The following is a 24,086-nucleotide window of genomic DNA, read 5'->3' on the forward strand; positions in this document are numbered from 1 at the left end:
GTACGATTAGTGTAGAAAATAAAAGGGATGCAAAAACCATGTGAATGTGACCAATGTTTATAGAATGGAGGATGAAATGAACGTAGGGAAGGAGAGTAACAGTTGAACTGGTTAAGTTAAATGAAATGAAGCCAAGCATAATTACAGCTGAAGTCTTGAATGCGTAATCTTTCAGAAGAAAATTCTTAACAGTTGAGTTCTATCTTTAACCACCTAGCATTTACAGCTTGTTTTGCTTCTTTCAAACAATATATCAAGTATTAATCTGTTTAAGTTAGAAACTTAGGTTTATAACAGACTAGCCTGTTTTTGCAATAATTTATTTCAGTCTTTTTCCTTAGGTTATTATGTAGGACTGTGAGCTAAAACGTAAAAAAAAAACGCAGCTTATATGTTTTGTTCACTATATAATCTGAGATCTTTACATGGTAGGTTTCCCATTCTTGGTTATACTACCATATTCTACACCCCCAGAAGTTATCCTTGTTTCCTCTAACCCTATGGGAGTGCATCAGCCTCATCTACTGATGCTTTCATAGAATGGCTTTGGTTGGAGGGGATTTGAAGACCATTTAATTCCAACTCCCCTGCAGCGGGCAGTGTTGACAACCTGTAGATTGGGCTGCCCAAGTTCTCATCCAGTCTTGTTTTGAAAACCTCCAGAGGTGGAACATTAAATGATACCTCCTTTATCATTTTTTTTCTTAATTGCTCTTGCTTAGACTTTTGATTTATTAGCTTCAATTCCGATTAACTTGTGTCTTTTGCAATTATAATTTATAGACTAAGCTTGTTTTCCTCTTCAGACGGCTGCCGGGTTTTATTTTGTCCCTTGCTTTCCCTTTCCCCTCTTTTTCGCTTGGTGGGCCTGCTGTTCCCCTGCCATGGACACAGATTTACAGATAAAACCATGACCAAGCTAAAGTGTGGAATGGCCTTTCTGCTTAACCGCTGAAAACCATCATGACCTAGTACAGTGAATTAATCAAAACCTATCAGGTTTGATACCTTTTTCTGAGTCAGGTTCGCCAAATGATGGGAGGGCAAGAGGAGGAATGGTGTCAAGTTGCCCTCGAGGACATTCAGGTTGGCTAGTAGGAAGAACTTCTTGTCAGAGTGGTGAGGTACTGGAACAGGCTGCGAAAGAAGGTGATGGAGTCACCATCATTGGAGGTGTCCAAGAAATGTTTTGATGTTGTGCTGAGGAACATGGCTTAGTGGGGAAACATCGGTGATACGTGGACAGTTGAATTAGATGATCTTAGAGGTCTTTTCCAACCCTAATGGCTCTGATTATGCAGAATTTAAGGTTCTTGGCACCTCATTTCCTGCCCGTTAATACTGTTCTGTATTATGCCTTGAATACTTTAATGGAGTTAGGCAGTGAAAGGCCCTTAGGTATACCTTCTGTACAGGTGTGAGCCTATAAGGAGTGCTATAAAAATATCAGTACCTGTACAACAGATGATCTTTGCATGTTCTCTGTGCCAGGGAATAGAACACCTACTTGCTGCTGTTTTACCCTGTCGCTATTTAGTGTAAGATAGGAATAACCTCGGAATCATAACAGAGGTTTTCTGCTCTTGCTAATAAGCACACAAGTACCAGCCCAATGACAAATGAATATCTTTTCCATCTAACAGCATCAGATGGAATAGAAGGCTTGTATACCCAGAATAATGTTAGAGTTTTGTATGACTTTGTCTGGCTAGTATTAGAAGCTATTATTAATTAAGCTTAAGGAGACTTGTCTAGCAGTGCTCTACTAAATTATCAGTGAAAAATACTGGCCTTATCAAGCTCTTTTCATCAGTTGAATGTGCCACAGAACTGCAATAGGAATGGGGTGAGCATCTGACAGATTACATCCTTTATTCTTTTTGCTTGTTACTAGTAATTTTTACTTTTTACATGCAAGTGTGATATGGTTACATCTTGTTGGATGTGTTTATCTTTTAAAATGAATGATTTCTCAGTGTTCCCTCTGGCATTTGCTGGCTGTATTTTACCGCCCTCAATCACTTTAAGGGAGTACACATTACACTGGCAACAAAATCAGGAAGTCTTGATCAAAAATTCAGTTTTCCAAAAATTCAGGTCAAAGATGATAAGCATTTTCAATAGCTTAGTGAAATGATATAGGGAAAATGTTTTAACAGCTTAATGCAGATGTGTGTAGCCTTATCCTAATCAGTTAGCAAGTTATGGCTAGAAGCTCATTACCACTTGAAGGCAGCAGAAATGAAACGAACACAGGTCTTTTGCTTTCTGGGCAAGTGTTAATATCTGACTGTACAAAAAGGAATAGACAAACCTGATGGGCTCACATCACTGGTGCAATTGTATTCGTTTAGACCCTGTTACTTTGAAACCTGTTTTGGCGAGTGTCTCCAGGCAGATATATATTTTCTTCCGAGAAATGACAGTTTAAATATATAATTCCAAGAACCAGGATTTCATCTCCCCCTTCCCTGTAGAATATGCTGAAGATAGCCCAAGGCAGTTTGTTGCTGTTTATATGCTGGCTATTTTTGACTCTCTTGCCAAGGTGCCTAACTCTCAAGCATTAAGTGGAGGGGATAGCTGCCAGACACAGAGCCTGGATTCCACTCTGCAGGATGACTGCTGAAAAAATAGGCTTACAATGGTTAACTGCTAATTGACCAGTTCCTCTTCTTCTTGTTGGTTTTGTTTCCATTTTCCCATGGATCTTTTTTAGAATGGTTATTCTTTACTTATTTCACACACTGAAGATGCTGTAAAATGACCTGTAATAAAATCCTTTTTTATTAATTCCATGATAACACGGTAAGGTTCCCATTGTATAAGAGTGGGGTCCTTATACATTGTGAAGAAACCATCTCTGATCCAACAGTGCATCTGTTACAGTTCTGATTAGGGGAAAGTAATTGCCAATATGATGGTGCAAAAGAAATACAATGTGAGGTAACTTTGTAACATGTAAATATGGACAAACAGGAAGGTTTTACCCTTCTGTCGCAACAATGGATCAATTCTCCACAGGAAAATATTGAGCTAAAAATGTGTTCCAGCCACTGAAAAAATTCAGATAAGAGAACAGGCAAAAGGGATTTTGGCAGAAGGGACAGAGATGTACAAGATGTTTTGGGTATTCTTGCTCTAAATGACTTCTGGTAGGTTGCAAACAGGCAAAAGCAATCCTACCCCAATTATTTTTTGAAATTATGTGATGAAGTCCACTGATTGAAGCAGCAGCCTTCATGTTTACTTCTTTAATTCACTGAGCATCAAAGGCAGTGATGTACCTGAAAAGGCACAAGTGTAGTTTAGGGCAGAAAATGTTTCTTCCCTGTGCCACACCTCAAAGGAGTTCTGACTGAGGTGAAAGCACTTGGGCAAGGACAACAAGGAGAAGTTGACTGTGATTACCGATTAGACTGTAAATGGCTAGAGAAACAAGCTGTGGTTATTTCTGTGCTATTGTCTGGGTCAGACTTGTGGGGTCTTAAGTTATACAAGAAGTTTTGTGTGTGTTTTCAGATGGAGGGCAGTACTTATTTTCTCATGATAGGATTTCCTCGTGTAGGAAGTGACAATTCAGTGGGTAAATTTATTTGTAGAATCATTGTGATTTCAGGTTAATCATTATCTATTGTTACAAAAAGATACCACCAATTCCACATGTGTACAAAAAAAAGTTTTAAAATAGTCTCTAAGAAAAAATAAACTCTTCAATGACTGTAACGAATTTAATTTTCTTATTAAAAAATAGTTAAGACAAAATAACGTGGAAGAATTATTTTTCCACAATTACTTTTTGCACATTGTTTTCTGTTCCCTGTAGAGATAAACGTTCTAATAGTGAGCAAAAATCACATCCTACATTTCAGAATAATAGTTTAAAGCAGCCTTTGCTGTGTTCACTTAAATATTCATTTAAATGATTAAGTTCTCTGAATTTCTGAGTAGTAAGTGCACAGAACTTTGTGCCACTTCCAGGCATAACATTGCTTCTGCTGGAATTCCTGATACCGGCAGTCTGCTGAAACATGAGTTCAGCTACCAAATATAGATGAGTGGGGTAAGAATTACAGTCAGATAGGACAGATGGAACGCACAAGCCGCAGTCTTCTCAATGCTTACTGGGGACCAAGCAATCTTCAGAGAATAGCTGGAGCCTGCTTAAATAAAGAAGGAGAGAAACAACGCTACCTGCTATTAATTATACCTGAAACTCCTCCTTCATTATAAGGTCTGTTTTCATGTTTTATGCCGTATCTAATTTAGTAAAGTAAATGTGCAGTGTTTCAAAATCCAGAAGGTTAATATGTACTTTATTTAAAAACGATCTTATTAGATACATTTCTTTTTTAATATTACTCTGTTGAACAGATTGGCTTTGGGTTGCGTTTCTTTTAGGTAATTAATTTTCATTGCACAGTATCCCTAAATTCAGGATGCTTGTCTTTGTTTTGAATGAGACCTTTGCTTTTCGGTTTTCCCATGTTTTGTTATTTATTTCTTGAGTATCTTAATTTGATGAATCCTTCAAATGTTTTCTGAGATGGCTATAAACTAGTGTGCTCTGTGTTTGGCTATTGACCACATGGCTTCTTACAGCATCTACATTGCTTTGTGAAGGAATATTTAAATGGCATGATATTGAAATGCACGTTTACTGTGAGCAATTTTAAAATACAGAGCAGATAGGAGTACATCAACAGTTCATACTTAATAATGCTGGAGCTATAGCTAAACAATCTCATCTGCATGCAGCACTACTTTATGTTTGTTTATGTCTTTAAATGATATAGTATATTGCTTCACACATTACCTAATGAGTGATGATGATGAAAACTGTTATAAATATTCTGTAGTGTAACTTGGAGGAGATAGAAATAGCATTAGGTATTTCTAATCATCATCTTATATGCAACTTGATAGGGTTCACGATATCGCCTCCAGTTTGCTGCAATTACAAGTCACTCTAAAAGAATAGCAGGCTTATGTATTATGTGAATGACAAAAAGTCTTTATACAGGAAGCGTTCATTCCTTTATCGGAAGGAATACGTTTAAATCTATTTTTGGACCAGAATTTCCTCACCGAAAACACTAATCAGCACTGGAAATGGCCAATAATGAGCACGTTTAAATTGATCAAGTTAATCTAACTACTCAGCTATCAATTGATTTACTTGAATTTGAACACTGAGTGATGGAAACTATGACACATGCAGCCAGCAGGTTTTTCTAACGAATCAAAATACAGCATAAAACGGAGTGTTAGGAAATATTAGATAATCATTTCAATCATTGTGTCAGAGTAGCTAGTAACGGGTGAGATTTTCCATTGGCCCATCTCCATTGACCCATGGAAATGATGGAGCAAATTGGGCCTGGAAGTGTAAGAAGTTTATCTGAATACATAAGATATCACTTGGAGCTGGAAGCTTGCCAGGAAGCAGTGTGACTTGGATTAAAATAAAGATAACGTTTAAGCACAGAAATTTACAACAAGAGATTATCCAAGTAGAAAACTAGTATATTTGTTTATTTCATTATGACCTTTTAAAATCTATGGTCTACAGATTTAACCCTTTGTTTGCAGGGATCTGCTAAGCTTATGCTTGAACAGCTGAGACTCTAGACCAACTGTGCTCTTGGCTTCTCAGATTCATTCTTTCAAGCTGCTGTATGGTAATCAAGTGTACTGTACATCCTTTTTTAGATTATGTTAACAATGCATTGGCATGGTTGCTAAATTTCTTGCCCTGTGAACACAGATAAAAAGGAAGAAAGATGTAATCCCATCGAAGAAGACACCTGTCAACGTATTATACAAAAACACATTTCAAATCCTAAAAAAACCACTTTGCTTTGCTTGTATTTCTTTTATGCATTAAGTTGTAATCTGTTGGCAAGATAAGTAGAGATAGCAAGAGATGCATATGCCAGGCCAAGAATTCCAATAATCTATCAGTCAGTTAACGAATACATGCCGGATAAGCCCCAGGGAAGTGACTAAAGGTTATTGGAGCTTGCACAAGCTGATGTAAAATAGATCTGAGTGCATCTCATGGCTGCCAAGCCACCTGTGTTTTGGTGAAACAATGCTTTGGAGCATTAGAAGGAAAAAATGTTTTTATGAATATCTTGTGTAGAACGAATCTCACGCAAACCATCATCAGAAGAGAACTGTCAAGGATAATTAAAAATATTGATGCTCGATTTAATTAAATAGCTTGCGGAAGAAACAGTTACTTTCAAGATCAGATCATCCACATTCTACTGACCAATAGGATGCATGAATTTCAATAAGTGGGATTTCGTGCTGACCTTTGCCTTGGGAGAACAGTTTTTGCTGGCTTTAATGAAGCAGGCAACTCATCTTCATCCTGAAATCATGTGTAAAAACCGAAGATAGTTCTATGAAATATACAAGTAGTGCAGAATGGACCTCATGTGCTCGTGTGGCAGGATGGTATGTGGGTTGTGAAACCTGTTTCCTCAGTGTTGTGCTCTTAGCACGTGTTTAGAGGAAAGGATGCTATGTTTCAATAAAATCTAGCACAATTAAAAATGATAATACAGGAAGTACCATAGTATTAAACACCTTGTCAGTATTAACAAAAATTGGTAACTTGGAAATTCTGATCCAGACATCCTGAGCACTTGTACATGTGTACATTCATATAATGGTTTTGTATGGGAATTGCTGAATCATGAGTCAGCCCTGGGAGCACAGGTGAAGACGATTCTCCTGTGCTACTGGAAGGGGTGGAGCGTGGCTGCATCTCTCCTAGACCCCATTTAAGAACTGACTACCAGTGAGGAAGGATCTCTTTTGGAGATGGTTCTTCTTGGGGTCTTCTGAGTGAGCCCAAGACAAGGGCAAGCTTTCCATCTGTTCTTCAGTGTGATAACCTGTTTAGCCTAACTTTCCTCTATATTTTTTAATAATAATATCTGTATATTCATTGATTTCGCACGTTTCAACTAGAATAGTTTTCTCTCAGAGTTTGATCGATAGCAGTGGTCTGTGAGAATAGAAAATAATAAAATACAAGTTATTGTAATTAAACACTGAGTAAGTATAATAGCATTGTGGTGACAGAATAAATTGCTCAGACTGATCTAGCAGAACTGAGCTTGTGCTAATGTACAGAGGAAGGATGCCTTTGGAGTCCTGAAGAAGACAAAGGAGGAAAAAATGATCATAGGGGCTTTCATTTCTGCCTAGAAAACTTTCAGTTCTGATTTGTTTGGAATTTTGAAATCTAAATCAAGGTTTATAGCAAGTATTACATGCACAACTACGTTTCTGCTCTTTACCCAGTTTTGTGTCTAGCTTATAGGGTCCAGAGTTTTTTATTGACCATTTCCATTGTGTCATTTTTTGTTTTGTTAAACAACTGTTTGCGTCTTCCAGCATGCAAGATGGAAGCTGTGGCCAGTCATTGCCTCTTTCTTTAATGCGGAAGGAGACCTACTGTGCGGAGAGGGACATCAATCAGGGATATCCTAAAAACATGACAGAAGCTTCACCGTGCCGAGACATTTTCTATGATTCCCTATCTGGCGTACAGAATGGAGAATTTTCAAATGAACTTTCTGCCTTCCTTACCCAGGAGGAGATATGTAAAAGTCTTGACATAGCTCGGGAATCAATTGCCAGTTCCATGAAGGAGGATCAGAATATAGCACCGGAGTTCACCCATTTCAGTACTTCTGTTTCTTGTGCTTTAGAGCATGCTTCTTTTCAGGATACCGAAGTGCAAGAGCAAGGTGCTTCACAGAGGTTTCAAGCAAGCAGCCTGACTTCATCTTCAGCAAGTCACATTCCTCCAGTGAATCAGAAAGAGCAATTCACCTCACCGAAAACGGCGAGTAGTTTTGTCACAGTCTCCAGGAAGCAAGAAAGCACATCACCTTCGCTAGCTGCTAGTCCCAGCTACATTAGGAGCCTGAAACATTCAGAAAAGCATGCTTCAGGTGCGCCCTCCACGAAGTCTGAATCAGTATCCCAAGGAGAGGTTCCTTTCAGGAACAAGCTGTGTGACAAAGCTGCTACATTCATTGAGGAACTGTCATCTATATTTAGAGAGGCGGCAAAGACAAGGGGCCGAAGTCCTGATGGGGACTCTTCTCCAGACAGTGGATACCTGTCACCGAAAAAGAAGCAATCAACATTAAGTGCCTCAAGGGACAAAGACTTCAACAAGCCACATCAAGAGACCGAGCCTGGGCCAAAACTATCTGGGGTTGACTTCAATGGAGAGCCCTGTTCTGAAAAGGAGAGCATCACACAGAGTGAAATGGTTCTTTGCCACCCTTTCATCAATGCAGGCGACAATCGGCCTTCACCCCCTCAGTTCACTCAAAAGCTCCGGAGTCAGGAAGTTGCTGAAGGAAATAAAGTATTACTGGAGTGCAGAGTTGCTGGCAACCCAGTCCCTGATGTCAGGTAAGTATATGCCTTTAGCAAAGTCTCTGGCTATCATCTTATAAATGCAGAAGATAACTGAGATGAAGTGTCAGTGGACTTGCTTGGAAGTAATAAATAACATATGAGGAGCGTATCCTTCAGTTCATAAGCTGTAAGAATAGATCCAGACCTCTTTAGATCTCTAGAATGTTTAATTGCTTGGGAATTAAGGTTCTACTTGATTCAAGAGTCACATGGCCAAGTTGGAAACGAAGTGACTAACAGTATCCTTTGTGATTTGCTTTCTTAATGTAAGGGAAAGAATTCACCGGTTTCCCCTGAAGTGCGTGTGTCAGTCATAAAAATACATCTCTACTCTCAATTAATAAGAATGGTTCTAAGTTTCCTACCAAGGGAATGTGGAGTCTTTAGTATGAGAAAACCTGAAATTTGCTAAATCTAGCCAACTATCGTTTTTTTTTTTTTGAGGCATTTCCAGAAGATGCTTACATGGTCCCCATTTCAAAATTCCTTTTGATGCTTTGTAGTGAAGTTTATGTGCACATGGTTCTGTTTGATAACAAAGCTCAAAAATAATGAGCCTTGCAAACATCAGGACACTCATCCAAAAATATAATTGTAATTCTCCATCAAGCAATATCATAGGCATGTCATCTCTCTAAGAGTTGTTTAGTATTTTAGTTCTGCTGGGGCTGCAGTAATCTTCCAGATGTTTATTCACCATCAAGCCGTCATGAAAGGGTAACTGTAGAAGCAGCACAATTAAGAATGGCAGAGGATCCTCCTCCCTCTTGTGTTTTTTTTCTTAGATTCTTCTTCCCACCTCACAAAGACTTTGCAGCCTGCCAGTGGTACTGCTGTACACTTGAGTACAACAAGAAACATTAACTTTCATGGAATCTTTCCTTGTTGCTGGATTAGATAATGTTTTCTTACTAATACTGAGTTATAAGGTAGAGTAATAGCAACGGACAGAGATAGCTCCTATAAGGAGAAAAATAATTACAGTAAATTAATAGTAAAAGATTGTTCTACCTAATTTATCTGTGTATGCATTTGGTATTTAACCTGATCAAGTCATCCTAGATTCTGTCTGCAGTCACTGGAGGGAAATGTATCTATTAAGAGTCTCCTACTTCACTTGTTTCCTACAATGACAATAGAAAGAAGGTAAATGCTTGAGCCTGAGCATTTTGTTAACAACTGGCTGTACAATAGATGAGGCAAGTCCCACACCTCCTTACTTCTCAGTGCTAATAGAAGGCACAGAGAGTTTCTTTACCAACTCTCAACCACAGGTAAAGCAACTATAAGAAAAAACAACTGAACTGCCTTTACTTGCAGGTGATATTCCACCTTGATATATAATTGCATAAAAAGCTTAGATTTTTTTTCTAGTATTTCAATTTGGAAAACATCTTCACTTCCGTAACTTGAGCAGCAAACTTAAAACATTTCTCACTATGAAACTGTAAGAGTTTTAGATATTAGTTATCAAGTCATTAGTAAGACTGCTTAAGTTCTATGAGTGGAGACAATACTTCATTACTAAAAAAACACTGCTTCTGTTCAGTTGAATGTTGCCACCGTAGTTCTGTTATGCTTTAGTAGATACATCAGGCTTAGAGAGTCCTAAAGTGTATTTTGCGAGGTGAAAATGATCTTAGAATGGACTATAAATAAGCATGGAGGATCTTTACAAGTGACAAAAGGGCAAAGGAAATCTAGTAGACAGAGCATCGTATCAACGGGCATTTATTTTAATAACACAGCAAAAAAAAGTTCTGGTGCCACTCAAATCTTGTGCTCTATTTCATGCAATTGAGATGAGAGCAGTTCTGTTGAGAAATGATTAGGAGCCATTGATTTCTTGTATGAAATACAAACGGTGGAGTTTATGTGAGTTTGACAGCAACAGTGAAGCTGCAGTTTTGTAAAAGCAAAGACTCTGTTGCCATGTTTTGGTATTTTACTGTCTTTATCTGTGGGTCTTCTAGGGTATGACTACAGAGCAAACTAAGGTAGGTAGTTGTGTGTGAGCTGTGATGCTTAGTTGCATAAGTATTTTCCAATACTTTTAGATGTGTTTCAAAGACTAAATATCAAGATAGTGACAAGAAACGTAGAAAAAAAAAAAAGGGATTGGTATTCTTTGTTGTTTTTTAATGGAAACCCTTCTTTTCTGAACCTTACCTCTTGCAGAATCGTTAAATGAGAAGTATTAATGTCTGAGAAGAATAAGTCATGGGGAACGCCACCAAGTTGATAGAATCAGAGAATGGTTTGGGTTGGAAGGGTCAAAGGTGATCCAGAGGTGATGATCTTTGATCATCATGGCAGAGTTGCCACCCACAAATCAGGCTTCCCAGAGCCTCATCCAACGTGGCCTTGAACACTCGCAGGCATGGGGCATTCCACACATTCTCTGGGCGACGTGTTCCAGTGCCTCAGCACCTTCTCAATGAGGAATGCCTTACTTATATCTAATCTAGATTTACTTTTTCTAAGTTTAAAGCCATTATCCCCTGTCCTGTCACTACCAGACCCTGATACAGAGCCTCTCCCCATTTTTCCTGTAGGCACCATTTAAGTACTGGAAATCCACAATGAGGTCTCCTCAGAGACCTTTCTTCTGCAGGCTGAGCAAGCCCAGCTTTCAGCCTGTCTTCCCAGGAGAGGCAGTTCAGCCCTCCGATCATCTTTTTAGCCTTCTCTATACCCATTCCTCCAGGTCCGTGTCCTTTTGCTGGGGGCACCAGAGCTGAAGGTGAAATAGAGGGGGGAGAATCCTCTCCCTTTCTTGCAGTTAGTGCTGCTTTTGATGCAGCTTGCTGAGCTTCAAGCACACGCTGCTGACTTACACTCAGGTAACAGCGCATGGTTTTTAAATTAGTAAGATTTAAAAGTAATGTTTCACATATTGATATTGATGTGGCTTGGCTTGTTTCCTTCTTTGAAAATGATCATTTCTGTTCATAGCTTGCATCATTGCTGACTTGAAACAAATACGATTCATTTTAATTTCTCAGTATTTTACAAAGCTTCTCGAGAGTTGAATAGTCTTCAACTTTAAATAGTTCAGTAACTATTAATAATTAGCTCACTGATTTGTGAATAGACTTAAAAATGGTGTATCTACTATCAAAAGTAAGAATTGCTTTTCTACCTTGCTCCTAAAAATACGTATTCCTTTAGTCTTATTATCATTATGGTTCTTGTGGCAACCGAATAAAGCTACCTTAAGGATTCATTACAGACCATAAAATTCTGCACGTCGACCTTGCAATCACTCTCACTCGGCTGAAGAGGTCTCCCTCACAGCACGGCCAGGCTTCTCACAGCCTGCGTTGCTTTGGAAGCAGAGCAGCGCAAGGGGGCAGCGGGGAGCTCTTCCTTCAACAAGGTTTGTACAAATCTTAGGGCAAAAGGGGAGATTGGCCTAGTGCTCGTGATGTTGCACTTAACCGCGGAGGGACAGAGCAAATTCCAAGTATTTGGAATGCAGTGAGATGGATTGGAAAGATTAGAATATCTATGAAATTGTTCAGTGGGGAAAAAAAGGATGTATAGAAGACAGCCACTTCCTTTAATGAAAGCTGCTGGATAGATAGAAGGCAGGCATGGATATTAATGTGTTTTCCAAAAAAGATGTTGAACAAGCTGAACAGTTCTGCAACTCACAATAGCAGATAAACAACTTGTTGAAGTGGAGCTGCAGATAGCGCACGAGCCGTAGTCTGCACATCTGCACAGAGCTATATATTCTGCAGAAACCAGGCTTCAGTTGTTACGATTCTTCCCAGAAAAGCTAGTTTTGATAACATAGCCACTACCAATAACATTTTTGGGATCCTTTCTGTGGGAAGGAAACAACCAAGAGCTATAGTAATGATAGTAACGATTCTTAACTTTTTAATAAAGCTTGAGTAGTGTGCATTAATAGCATGTTTAACAAGACATTTGACAACACTAAGTACCCTTAATTCAGAGAAGTCCTTGGGTGTGTTTCTCATGTATTTCTTTAAGGTTTTTAATAGTCGAACTTCAAAACTGTTACTTTACCATTTGTACATCTTATCTGCACAGATTAGTGTTCAGAACAACCTATCCAGGTGGTTCAGGTCCTACTTTGCAAATTTTTCAAGGTATTTGAAATGCTTAAATTTGAGGTATCTGAATTAATTGAAATGCATGTTTATATTGTTCAAGTTGGAAACATTAGTTTTGACTGAGACAAATTTCAGAACATGTGGATAAGCAAACATTCTGCGTCACTGAGGTTTTTTGGTCTATTGTCTACAACTAGAGAGGACAGCATTTCTGCTGAGCATCTCAAGAAGCAGGCTCTTTCCTAGGTGAAGTAACCATGCCAAGTCCAGATAATGGTAACAAGATAATCTGGGGAAGCTTCACAAAGCAAACAGTTTGCTTATTCAAGCATAGCTTAGGCTGAGAAGTGCACTGATGCTACAAAATCAATGTTAAGGGGACTCCAAACGGTGAATGGGTAGGAGTGTTGGCAGGGCAATATTTTGGGCATTTCTCCATTTATCTGGTGGGTTGGGTTTTTTTTTAATCATTTATTATATTATTACATATAATATTATCATTAACTAATATTTATTTAAAAAAACCCTCAAAATAGATAAAAACTTTGAGAGCACAGTTTAAATTGATATTATACTTGAAGAAAATATAAGAAACTTCAAGTAAACTACTGAAAATTACTCTTCTAATATGAGGAATGTGCTCTTATCTGCAGAAAAATAGCCATATACATGGCTTTAGACTTTTATTTACATAGGAATTGAATGAGACTTGGATGAATGACAAAATAAGAAAGCACTGTATGTCTTCTGAAAGCTTTCACTAACTTTGTCCATGTTAAATGTATGTAGTTTGTGGTGTTTTTTGAGGTTGCTTTTTTTTTTTTTAAGATGTAAAAAAAAAACTGAGTAGAAGTAATAATAAAATAAACACTTCCAACTAGAGGGGCACAAAAGCAATGCTACAGGCAATATTCCCAAAAGCTGCTTTTACTTCATATTTCAGCATTTATTTTTATAAACTCTATGTATTGTGTCTGGACCTTGCTTTTGTGCAAAGCTTCAACGGCCAAGGAAGCTTGACAGTGAGGAAATGAATTAGTAATTTACTTAGTAATTTACACAGACTGATTGAAAGCACTGATCTGTGAAAAGCACAACTGAATTTGGAGGCTGAGTAGAATAGAGGTGGGAATGTACTCACATCTTAGGAGTGGACGACTTCCTTTTGTACTGAAATGAGAAGAGAAATGGAGTAGAGAGGCTTTTCATAAAGAGAAGCGTTTGCAGTTGGAGCTTTTGGTTTATTTACGTATCAAAGTTCAACAGGTACGCAGTACTATTGCAAATCTCATTGAAATGGTTCTGCTTAACGTACTTTGACATGTTTGCTCATTTGCCTAAAGGCAATACCACTTCTGGAGTTGTTTAAGATTCTTAAGGTTAATTAAAGCATTTTAATAATGCTATTTGAACAGGACATACTTCAGTTAGATACAGTGTATTTCTTTACAAATGGAGTAAATACTATTAGCACTTTGCATTGTAACGCTTCAAAAATACTTTCATAATGCAGAATTTGAATCTTATCTGGAACATGCTTGGTAAATGCGTTCTTGTCAATGTGAAAGCTAAGTTTAGAGATATTGCTGATGACATCAAGCAAACAAAGCTTTTCTGCAAACATCACTGATGAAGAGAAGTATTGAAGCTCATTCAATTAGGGCTGACAGGACCTTGGAGAAGATGGAAAATGTTATTGGCTTTTCAAATATAATAGACAAAGCATAGAAGAAATACTGCTAAACAGAAGCAAAAAATGAGCTTATTTTATCAGTTCTAGAACGTATTTGATTTAGTAAAGCCCTGCATATTGAAGTGCTTACTATGGAACAGGCAACAATAACCTTATTTTCCTTACGTAATATGCTACAGTTACTGTGCAGGGTAGAGTGTAAACTCAAGAACTGTAGTGTGAACTTGAATGCATTAGACTTCCTATGGGAAAGGGCAGTAAATTAAAAGAGCCTGAGAATTTAATGTAATTATCAGGTAGAGTCACTTAAAATACTACTCCTGTCTTCCCCTCAGCTACCTACAAGTGAAAGCAAGTAGAGGATTAACTTCTTTGTGTGACAAAGCCATCATGAAGTTGTTTCATTTAGTCTAACAGTAACAAGACTCTTCAAATAATTGGTTTTATTGTTCCACCATACTAATAATATATTGCACAGCATATATGCATTAATTTCATTGAAAAGATTACTTTCTGAATTTAAGTGGAATTTCACTGCTTTATAAAAAGCCTACATAACATATGAGCCTCTTTCACTTATTTCCTCTTATTTCATAAGGCTGTGCTTTTCAGATGGCCAAGGGAAAAAGATTTGACATACAGTTAATCTTTTGTTTATGTTGCAACTGACAGGTAATGCAGCCAACTGGAGTCTTTTAATGTTAGAGATTTAGCCCAGCAGTAGATCATTGCCTATGAGAAGACCACTTGAGTGTTTGCCCTGTGAGTAGCTGAGGCTAAATATATGTAACTGTATAAGCCGAAGCTGAGGGCTTCATGCTTCTATAAAGTAGTCTTGACAAGTCTAAACTGATAACAAGCTTCATAGAAGATGGCTTAACATTTGGACACAATCTGAAATCCTTAGCAGTTTGTTCTTCAGGTATATTTTTTTTCCCCCGTGATGTTACGCTTTATCCATTCTACTGAAAATGCACATTAGGGGCCAGCTATAGTGTCAGATGCTGGCAGAATCTCTTCTCTGTGGTATATGGCTTTCCAGATAGTCTGAACATGAAGGTCAGTCTTCTTGGTCGAATGTGACTTAGTATGTTATGAGAGCTTTGTAACACAGGGCAGTGCCATTCTCTCAAAAATCAGCAAAATCAGTTACAAAAACTCCTGTTCTATCATATAGGCTCATGCTCTTGTTCATTGTTGAGTTAGAGAGCACTGCAAAAATAAGTGTTTAAGTTATCAGTCAGATAAATGCTTTCAGTGCCAAAGACAAGAAAACGCCGTATTTTATACGCGGTGAAGAAGAGAGGCTCTGTTTTTATTAGCTGGTTTTGGGATAATTTGCTTTGTGGCTTTTTTTTTTTTTTTTTAAAGGTAGAATGGTTTATAGTAACTCCCTGCTGTAATTATTTATTCTACATGCCTTATGTTGAATTGTAAATGCCGTTATGAGTTGGCCTACAGGTAACTCTTAGTAACGCCATACTTAAGCCCAAAGATCAAATGGAAACACGGATCTCATAATGACTATAATCCGTATTTAAAGCTTTGAATTTGAACTGAGTTGGCTTAAATAACTTGATTGAGTTTTTTATTTGTTTTTGCCTAGGGATCTAGAAGGAAATTAACATGTAATTTGCTTAGTTTTAAGTGAGTAACGAGTTGCTTATTTTCAATTTAAGCATCATCTGCAAGAAAAAAAATAATGCCATACACACAGTTTGAGTTATTTCAGTCAATATTTGTAAATTTTAAGGTGTTAGACAAGTGAACTTTACTTATTATCTATGATAGGCAGGTTAAAAATGATGCTGGGTTACAATTCTCCTAGGATCGAATATCCCATCCATATTTCATGGAATGTGAAGGTCAGATTTTTTTCTGGTCTTTTGTACTTTTCCTGCAAGCGTGTTCCTCTTATAATTCTGAATGTAAATACAAGCTGATCCAATCAATTTAGAAATTAATAGACACAGTTATGTAGATAACTAAGTTAACAAATGCAATGTATGTTTTACTTTCCTTACTTTAAATAAATAAAATCAACTTCTTCCTCTTAGCTACTTTTATTGGCAAAATTCATTCTTCATTCCAGTTACATTCCCTTATTCAGATTTTCCTACTTTTTAAACCATCAAGACTTAGATTCAGGTAACTGACACATCTACATAGCAAGTAGTTTGTTTACAAGCAACATGAACAAAAACGTTTAAAACTTGCAGTGACCAGTTATGGGCCTGAACCAGACAAAAGCTAGTGTGTTCACATTTCAGTGTTGCTGTTTTTTTTTTTTTTTTTTTAAATGGGGAAAAAAATCTTCTAGGGAAATCCTTATGCAGAATTACAAATACTACTAAGAAGTGCAGAAAGGGTGTGTTTTTAAGGATCTGCCCTAATTCTGAATAATCAATCCGCAGAGAAGTAATTCTTGCAGTTGTCCTGTAGAGAGTTCTCATTCCCATAATCAGTCAGTAAGATTTACATTCCCAAATTCTTTCAGTTCTCTCATGCACCAAGCTGGGGCGTTTAATTTCAGTACTATGTGATAGAACCTTGTTGAAGATAACTGTCTTCCAAACTGTTTTTTAGTGTTTTTTTTTTAAAGGAAGTTGCGAGACTATACTTTTATTCACTTTGTAAGCCTTTTTAATTAAATATCTATTTTATGTCTCCTAAACCATAATGATTTTTAACTGATCATCACTGAAGCAAATGAGGAAAGGAAGATACTTGTCCATATCACTGTATTAGTTTACTCAAGCTTGGAATCACTGCTGCTAGAAGGAGTTCTTCTGCAGGCGTTAGAAACATAGAACATGCTGATTTGGAAAGGACTCAAAAGAACCATCAAATCCAACCCTTGGCACCACGCAGGACCACGCAAGCTTCAAACCCTGCATCCAATGCTCTAATCCAAACTCTTTCTCAACTCCAGCAGCTTGGGGCTGTGCCCGCTGCTATGAAGAGCCTATTGCAGTGTCTGACCACCCTCTAATGCCTAACTTTTTCTTAATATCCAACTTTATCCTCCCCAATGCAGCCCCATCCAGTCTTCTTGCTCAGTGCTGCCCCTCTGCTTCCCTGGGAAGAAGTAGAAGGCCATGAGGCCTTCCCTCAACCTCCTCTGCTTTGGGTGAACAAACAAACAGCTACCTTGCTTCCAGACCCCTCACTATCTTTGTAGTCCTTTGGATTCTCTCTAGTAGTTTCATGCTATTCTTACATGTTGGCAACGAAAGCTGCCCATGGTGCTCAACTGGAGGCTACGCAGAGCAGAGTGGGGCAACCCATTCCCTCTGGTGGCGGTGCTGGCTCTGATGGCCCTTTTTGTTGTCAGCACACACGCTGTGGATTTAGATAGAGCTTGGAGTTATAACTAACAAGCAGTATAATATAATCCAAATTGGAATGCTGAGTTTAATTTTGTTTGCATCTTTCCCATATACTGCATACATACACAGCATGTTACAGTCTTTTAATATCAATATTGAGAAGATTGCTTGAGATGTTGCTACAGTCTTTTTTCAGCAGTGAAAACTAAGGGAAAATGCCTGTAGCGATACCGAGGTAGATGTTACTGTCTGCTTTCGGCCTTCTTTTTCTCTGCCTCTTTTTTCAAAGCTGTGTTGCCACTAGTGATGGCTTTCAAGTTTAATTATGGAAGGTAGGAACAAGGGAAGACATGATTGTCTGAGCTTCCTCAGGCTTGCCATATGGCTAGAAGGAATCTTTAAAAGCCTATTTTCCACAAATCCCCTGAGATGTAATTTAGGTTGACTTCACCTACAAAGGAAGTAGGTGGGGACAGTGATTTGCAGTTCACTGAGGAATTGTTATAGTTGCCAAGAACCGCAATTCTGGAACATGCTACTGACTGCAAATTCAGTGGATGGTGAGTCAGAGTTATAGACTAGCACGTCTCCTCAATTCTCAGAGGATACCTCAATCGCTGATTAAAACAATCTTTTTAACAACTACAATGCAGCCTAAGCAAGATTAAGTTCATCTCTTGTTGTGTAGAGGAAACACCACTCTTGCTCTAGTCTGGATGACAACATGAAGATTCGATGCAGATGAGTTTATGTAGTGTAACAGTACGGCAGAAGCTGCTCCAAAACACAGGAGTGGCATAAGAGTCATGGCAAATGCCTATATAAACTGATGCAGAAGTTGGCTTTGAATTAAGGCCTTCTCTAATTTAATGATTATGCAGGCTCACTATATTGCTCCTCATAGCTTTGGTCCTCAGAAGGACTATTTTCAAGCAACGTGAGGATAGAAATTATGTATTTTGGGTTGAAAAGGAGGACGCAATGCTGAAGTTTCCATGGCTGGACGGTGTTGTGTGAATAACCTTCAGCAGAACGCAGTAACAATTCTAAGCGTGCTATCTTACTTTGCCTCCTGCTTATTTGAAAGATGGCTATAGTACCTCAGCCTTCAGCATAAGGACTGCCCTTTTAACCACAGCTTGACTTCAGTAATTATTTCTCCAATTAATCACACAGTCTACTCTGCTCTTTTCAGCACAGTACCATTTGACTGAATAAAAGATACTGCAGTGTTTGTGTGCAGCTTCTATTTTGTGTTTTACTTGATATCGTGTATTTTTAAGCTGCTTTTTTATGTGATATCTAGAAATGTCCAACTGCAACAAAAATATGGCATGTGTGTACGGCCATGTTGGTTTCTAAAGATGATCCTGATTTGCTGCATGGCTGTTTATCCATGGTGTGACCGCTGTGTTCAACTTTCTCTTGTTCCGGCAAACTCAAAAGTTAACTTTCCAACCTATAAATTATATGCTGTTTTCTAAATACAGAATAGGGAAGAAATTAAATGTTGATGCAAAACTGGATATCAACCAAGTGTCTCAACATTAAATTTATGTAGTGCTATCCTTGACTTTTAGGCTTCCAGAAAGAGCATTGTAACATATCCATAGAATAGTTTGGGCTGGAAGGAACCTTAAAGATCATCTAGCTCCAATCCCTCTGCCATAAAGTAGGACACCTTTCACCAGATCAGGATGCCCCGTTATACAGGATTAAATTTTAGACCCTTTGGAAAACCAACCAGGGCATTTTGTAATAACCCCTCAACTTAAAAAGAAATTGCATGGGATTCTTCATGATTTATTCAGAATCCAGAGCGGTTCTGTGAGTCTGAAGTGGAAGTAAAGCTGTTGACTGACAAATTTACTGCTTCAGTGCAGTTCTCTGGATCTTAGAAGAAATATCCAAGTTCTCACCTTTTTACAGAAAAATGTAGTTGAAATTGATACCACAGTTGATAGATCCTCAAATATTGACCAACCAAGTGGCTGCTGCCAAGTGCTTCTGCCAGTGCTTAAATGTTCCACCACCTATTCCTTTCAGCATAGTTTTTAACAAGCCATCGTATTGTTCAGTTTTACCAGAAGCTGGTGCATGATAGAAAATATGATAAATCCACTCGATGCCATGATCTTGGGTTCAAGTATTTACAGGGGAATTTTTGAAATGAGTCCCATTATCTGATTGAATTCTTTCTGGAGCGATGCCCTCAGTTGCTCCCTGTAAGGCATATTCTCCAAGCCCTTCACCGCCCTGTTGCCCTTCTCTGGACCTGCTCCAGCACCTCCGTGTCCTTTCTGTACTGAGGTGCCCAAAACTGAACACAGCACTCAAGGTGAGGCCTCACCAGTGCTGAGTACAGGGCAGGATGACTTCCCTGGTCCTGCTCACCATTCCATTCCTGATCCAAGCCAGGATGCCATTGGCCTTCTCGGCCACCTGGGCACACTGCTGGCTCATATTCAGCCCACTGTCCAGCAGTACACCAAGGTCCCTTTATGTCAGAAAATGACAGAAAGCCAAGACATTCTGTAAATTAACAGCACAAGAATACTACAGTACATACAACCATACTATTTATAGGTGGAATAAAAGAACTGAAGAAATAGCAACTACTTGGGAGCGTTAAAGATGCTCTTAGTTACTGTGCTTTTTTCCCCCAGTTCAGTCCAGTTTTGACAATTCTTTAAAGACTCAGTGTTGCAGTCCAAATTTTCTTGTCTCCTGCTCGTAAGTGATGGAACTGAGGTGCAGAGCTTCCCAAAAGCAGGTTTAGAAGGAATACGACAATCTGAATGCTTTTGTGCCAACCACACGCTTGTATTCTTTACTTATTTCTCTTTATTAAAGTAGAGAGAAAACACTATAGGGAAGATGTGATGATCATCACACAACAGAGACATGAAGTTTTCTCTTTATCTGTTTTCCAAATGGGCAAGTCTGGTTTAAAAATTAATAATTCACCTAAAAAAGAATTCAAGGAATAACTTGGTTTGTGCAAGAATGTTCAGCTCTACTATCCATGCCTGTTCCGTTTTCACAAATCCTGTACGGGTATAGAATTTTCTTTTTATAGAAGAGTGTATGGGCACTGCTGAGCCATGGCCTGAACCTCTGATTGACCACCTGAGGCGAGCATGGAGTCAGCCAGAGGAGCACAGGTGAAGGCAATTCAGCTGTGCTGCAGGAAGGGGTGGAGCCTGGCTGCACCCCTCCTAGACCTATTTAAGAGCTGGCTGGCAGCGGGGAAGGATCTCTTCTGGAGATCTACTCTGCTGGAGTTTTGTGGTTGAGCCTTGGATAGGGGTAAGCCTTCTATTTATTCTCTTTTGTTATCTTAATTGACTTTGCTTAACTCTCTTGTTTATTTTGTGATTATAACAGCAGAATATTCCTTGATTATACAAAGAGCAAGTATTTTACCCCTAAATATCTTATATCTGCCTATCAGGAGTTTATCATCTTTTCTTTCCTATCCTTCAGTTATTCAGTAAGCTTCATCTTTGTCATCTTACAATAATTTATCACCCTAGCCACATATGACATTCAGAAGGTAAATGTAGTTTGTTTGTTTATTTGTTTCTTCCCACAGTCTGGTTTTCAATTGTGATTTGCAAATGAGAGCAGACTATGGAAACTCAGCTGCAGGAGTGTCAATTAGAGTAGGCAAGTTTTTCAATGTGTTGCCAGATTATTTACCCAAGTTAATTATTCTTTTTGCATTAGAATGCAAGTATGAATTTTAGCTTTTTGTACTTTCTCTTTATTTTACCCTTTTGTTGTCTGTTTTTTATCTAAAAATTTAAGACACCTACCTCAGCTAGTTTGTTTAGTTACATTTGCACTGGGGCTGTATTGAACTTCCATATTGCTACATGACATTTCTTGCCTTCCCGCAAACAGGACGTTTCAAAGCACCCCTTATCAAAAGGCAGGAAATTGGAAGACTGATTTCAAGAGTCTGATTAATGTACTTTCTACTTAATTTGCAGTTCTTAAACCCTCATATTAGGAAATGGGCATCAGTGTGAAGTAACTTAGAGGCAAAACAAGTTACTGGATAGAAAAGAGTGTGGCCTTCTATCTGATGTGACCAGGTTACAGAACTAATATACTGTTTAGTTCAGTGGTTCTCAGGAAATTCTTGGTAACTCACTCTCCTCATTAAACATGGAGTTGACCCAAGATGCAACCGAGGCAAAAATACTTCAGAAATGCAAGTCCAAGGCAGAGTTAAGCAGATGGAGCTCTACAAATATGATTTTGCTTGCTGCAAACTTATGAGAGGTTTGCAGTTGTCACTGGACTTGAGTTTTATTGTGTTCTGTAGCTGCACTGCATTGCAGCCCTGGGCATCTCTCACAAGCGATGAGTATTTCTTCCAGGGTGCGCCATTAAACTTCCCAAGGGCCAGCAAGGCCTATAGAGATATATTTTGAAAAGGGAGTTTTGAGAAGTTGTTCGTGCTTCTCCACAGAAATATGGAGAGGGATTTGAAGTGAGGAGAGAGAAGAGCAAATGATGTTTGGAAGTTTTGTAAATGTGTCTTAATGCTGAGTTTAGGTATTTTATGTATTACTTCTATGTGATGATACTATTCCTATGAATGTTTGTTTGGGGCTGTGTATGGGAACTGCGGAGTCAAGACCTGAACCACTGATTGATCACCTGAGGCAAGGGCTGAGTCAGCCCTGGGAGCACAGCTGAAGGTTGTACCCCCCATTTCAGGGCTGACTGCCACTAGGAAGGCTCTCTTTCTGGAGAACCCTCTTTTTTGGAGCCTTTCTTGTGAACAGGGTATCTTCAGATAGAGGTGAGCATTCCTTCCCTGTTTGTGTCTTTTCCCATTTCCACCATGATAATCTTTCCACCAGTAACACTGTAACAGGCTGAGAAATATAAAATGATTGTTTTTTGTGTTTTCTATTTTGCAATTTTCTGTTTCATGTTATTTTATACCTTGAGAACCCTTTGAGGGTAGTCATCACAGTTCAAACAGAATACTTCTGATTTTTGTCACAGCATCAAGGCGAAATGAAGAAATGTTGGGATTTGAAAATGTTTTTCTTCAGAGTAGCTACTTAAAAATACCAATGGAAAAATGTTGACCTGTTTTAGGGCCAAATGTTGGTTAGAAAGGAAGTATTTTGATTACGTTGTAATAACATGAAATATAGCCTAGATAACGAAAGTCAAGAGGATAAAGTCTCTTACTATATAATCTTCTTGGTCATCAGCCAGAGCAGGAAATTTTCTGTGTGAGAGTGAAGGTATCAAGTAACTTAAAAAGTAATATATTTTTAGAGACGCTAGCTTCATTTCACGCTGTTTTCTAGAATTAGATTGTCACCTCAAAGAACAGTCTTTTTATTTGGAAAGCAGTCTGTAGTTTCTTTCCTTTTCGAATATGCTTTAGTTAGACAAGGAGAGAGAGAGAGGAAAAAAGGTACAGAACATACAATTGGTTTAGGAAGGACTTGCGTACCATGGTGTGCTGGAATATATACTAGAGAACAGTATGCTCTGTAGTTCATGAATCTGTAGAACAAATATCTGTAAGGCAAGCATAAAAACAAAATATTTGTGATACAGCCTTTAATAGACTCTCAGTGCAATCCATGTCAGTAATGAATCTTGAAATGTATAGTGATTGCTCCTGTAATTACATTCTGCTTATACTGTTTTTTCGCTCCAAGTCTGTTAATTCTTTTAAGTATTTGTGGAGATTTGTGGATTGTATAGAACCACGGGTCAGAGAAAGCGGGGGCCCTAGATGACTGAAAATCTTAGGAATTCTTTAATCTTGAAAGCATTTTGGTTGCTTCAAAATACGTTTTATTTATTGTTCAGAAAATGGTGTCCTTTTGAAAACAGAAATATGAACATTGAAATATGTTCTTAGTGAAAACTACAGTTATTGTCCTCCATGCTTTTTATGTGGGCCAAACTATTTTAAGTACATACTAACTTCTACATTAGAGAGTGCACTTCAGTTTATAAGGCTTTTGAAATGTCAGTACCTTTACTGTGTGTACCATCACTTACAACAACTATACTTCTTGTCGAAGCAAATGACTCAACTGTCAGAAATATTCACAAAACTTTAAGAGGCAACTGTAGGATTCAGAGGGATGTAGGCAGTAAATAGTCAGGCCCATCACCATTTTCTTCTGTCAAGCCAGTCTGACCTCACCTCTTGTTGAGGTTGGGTGGATGCTGCAACAGAAGGTATCACTGATGGGACTGCGGGTTTCCATGTCAGTCCCATGCAGAGATGCAACCACGAATAAGATGGGAGAACCAGCATCTAGTCATGTTAGTACAGTGTGCGTTCTGATTCACAATGCCAGATTCTGTAATGACATCATATTGTAACTTTTTCCATTGGGAGCACACTTAATTGTTCCTACCTTCTGAAAACATGCTAACTATAGTGACATTATCTCTTTAACTTCAAACGTTTCAACCAATTAAAAGGTTTTGAGAAGGATTATGTGACAGTTAAGGATGTGAGGTAGGTTT

The 24,086-nt window shown here is 38.3% G+C and overlaps 1 protein-coding gene across 1 annotated transcript in view; it reads left to right on the plus strand.

The window, feature by feature from the left end:
* Positions 1-7,414: 7,414 nt before the first annotated feature.
* Positions 7,415-24,086, plus strand: part of PALLD (palladin, cytoskeletal associated protein) — a gene marked incomplete at both ends in the record, with an annotated part of 171,523 nt that continues 154,851 nt past the window's right edge. Inside the window, one exon of the mRNA XM_079534956.1 lies at positions 7,415-8,448. Within this exon, the coding sequence (XP_079391082.1) occupies positions 7,415-8,448 (1,034 nt within the window). The remainder of the gene's footprint in view (positions 8,449-24,086) is intronic.

The sequence above is a fragment of the Tetrao urogallus genome, assembly GCF_951394365.1.
Source record: "Tetrao urogallus genome assembly, chromosome: 4".
NCBI classification, from domain to species: Eukaryota; Metazoa; Chordata; class Aves; order Galliformes; family Phasianidae; genus Tetrao; species Tetrao urogallus.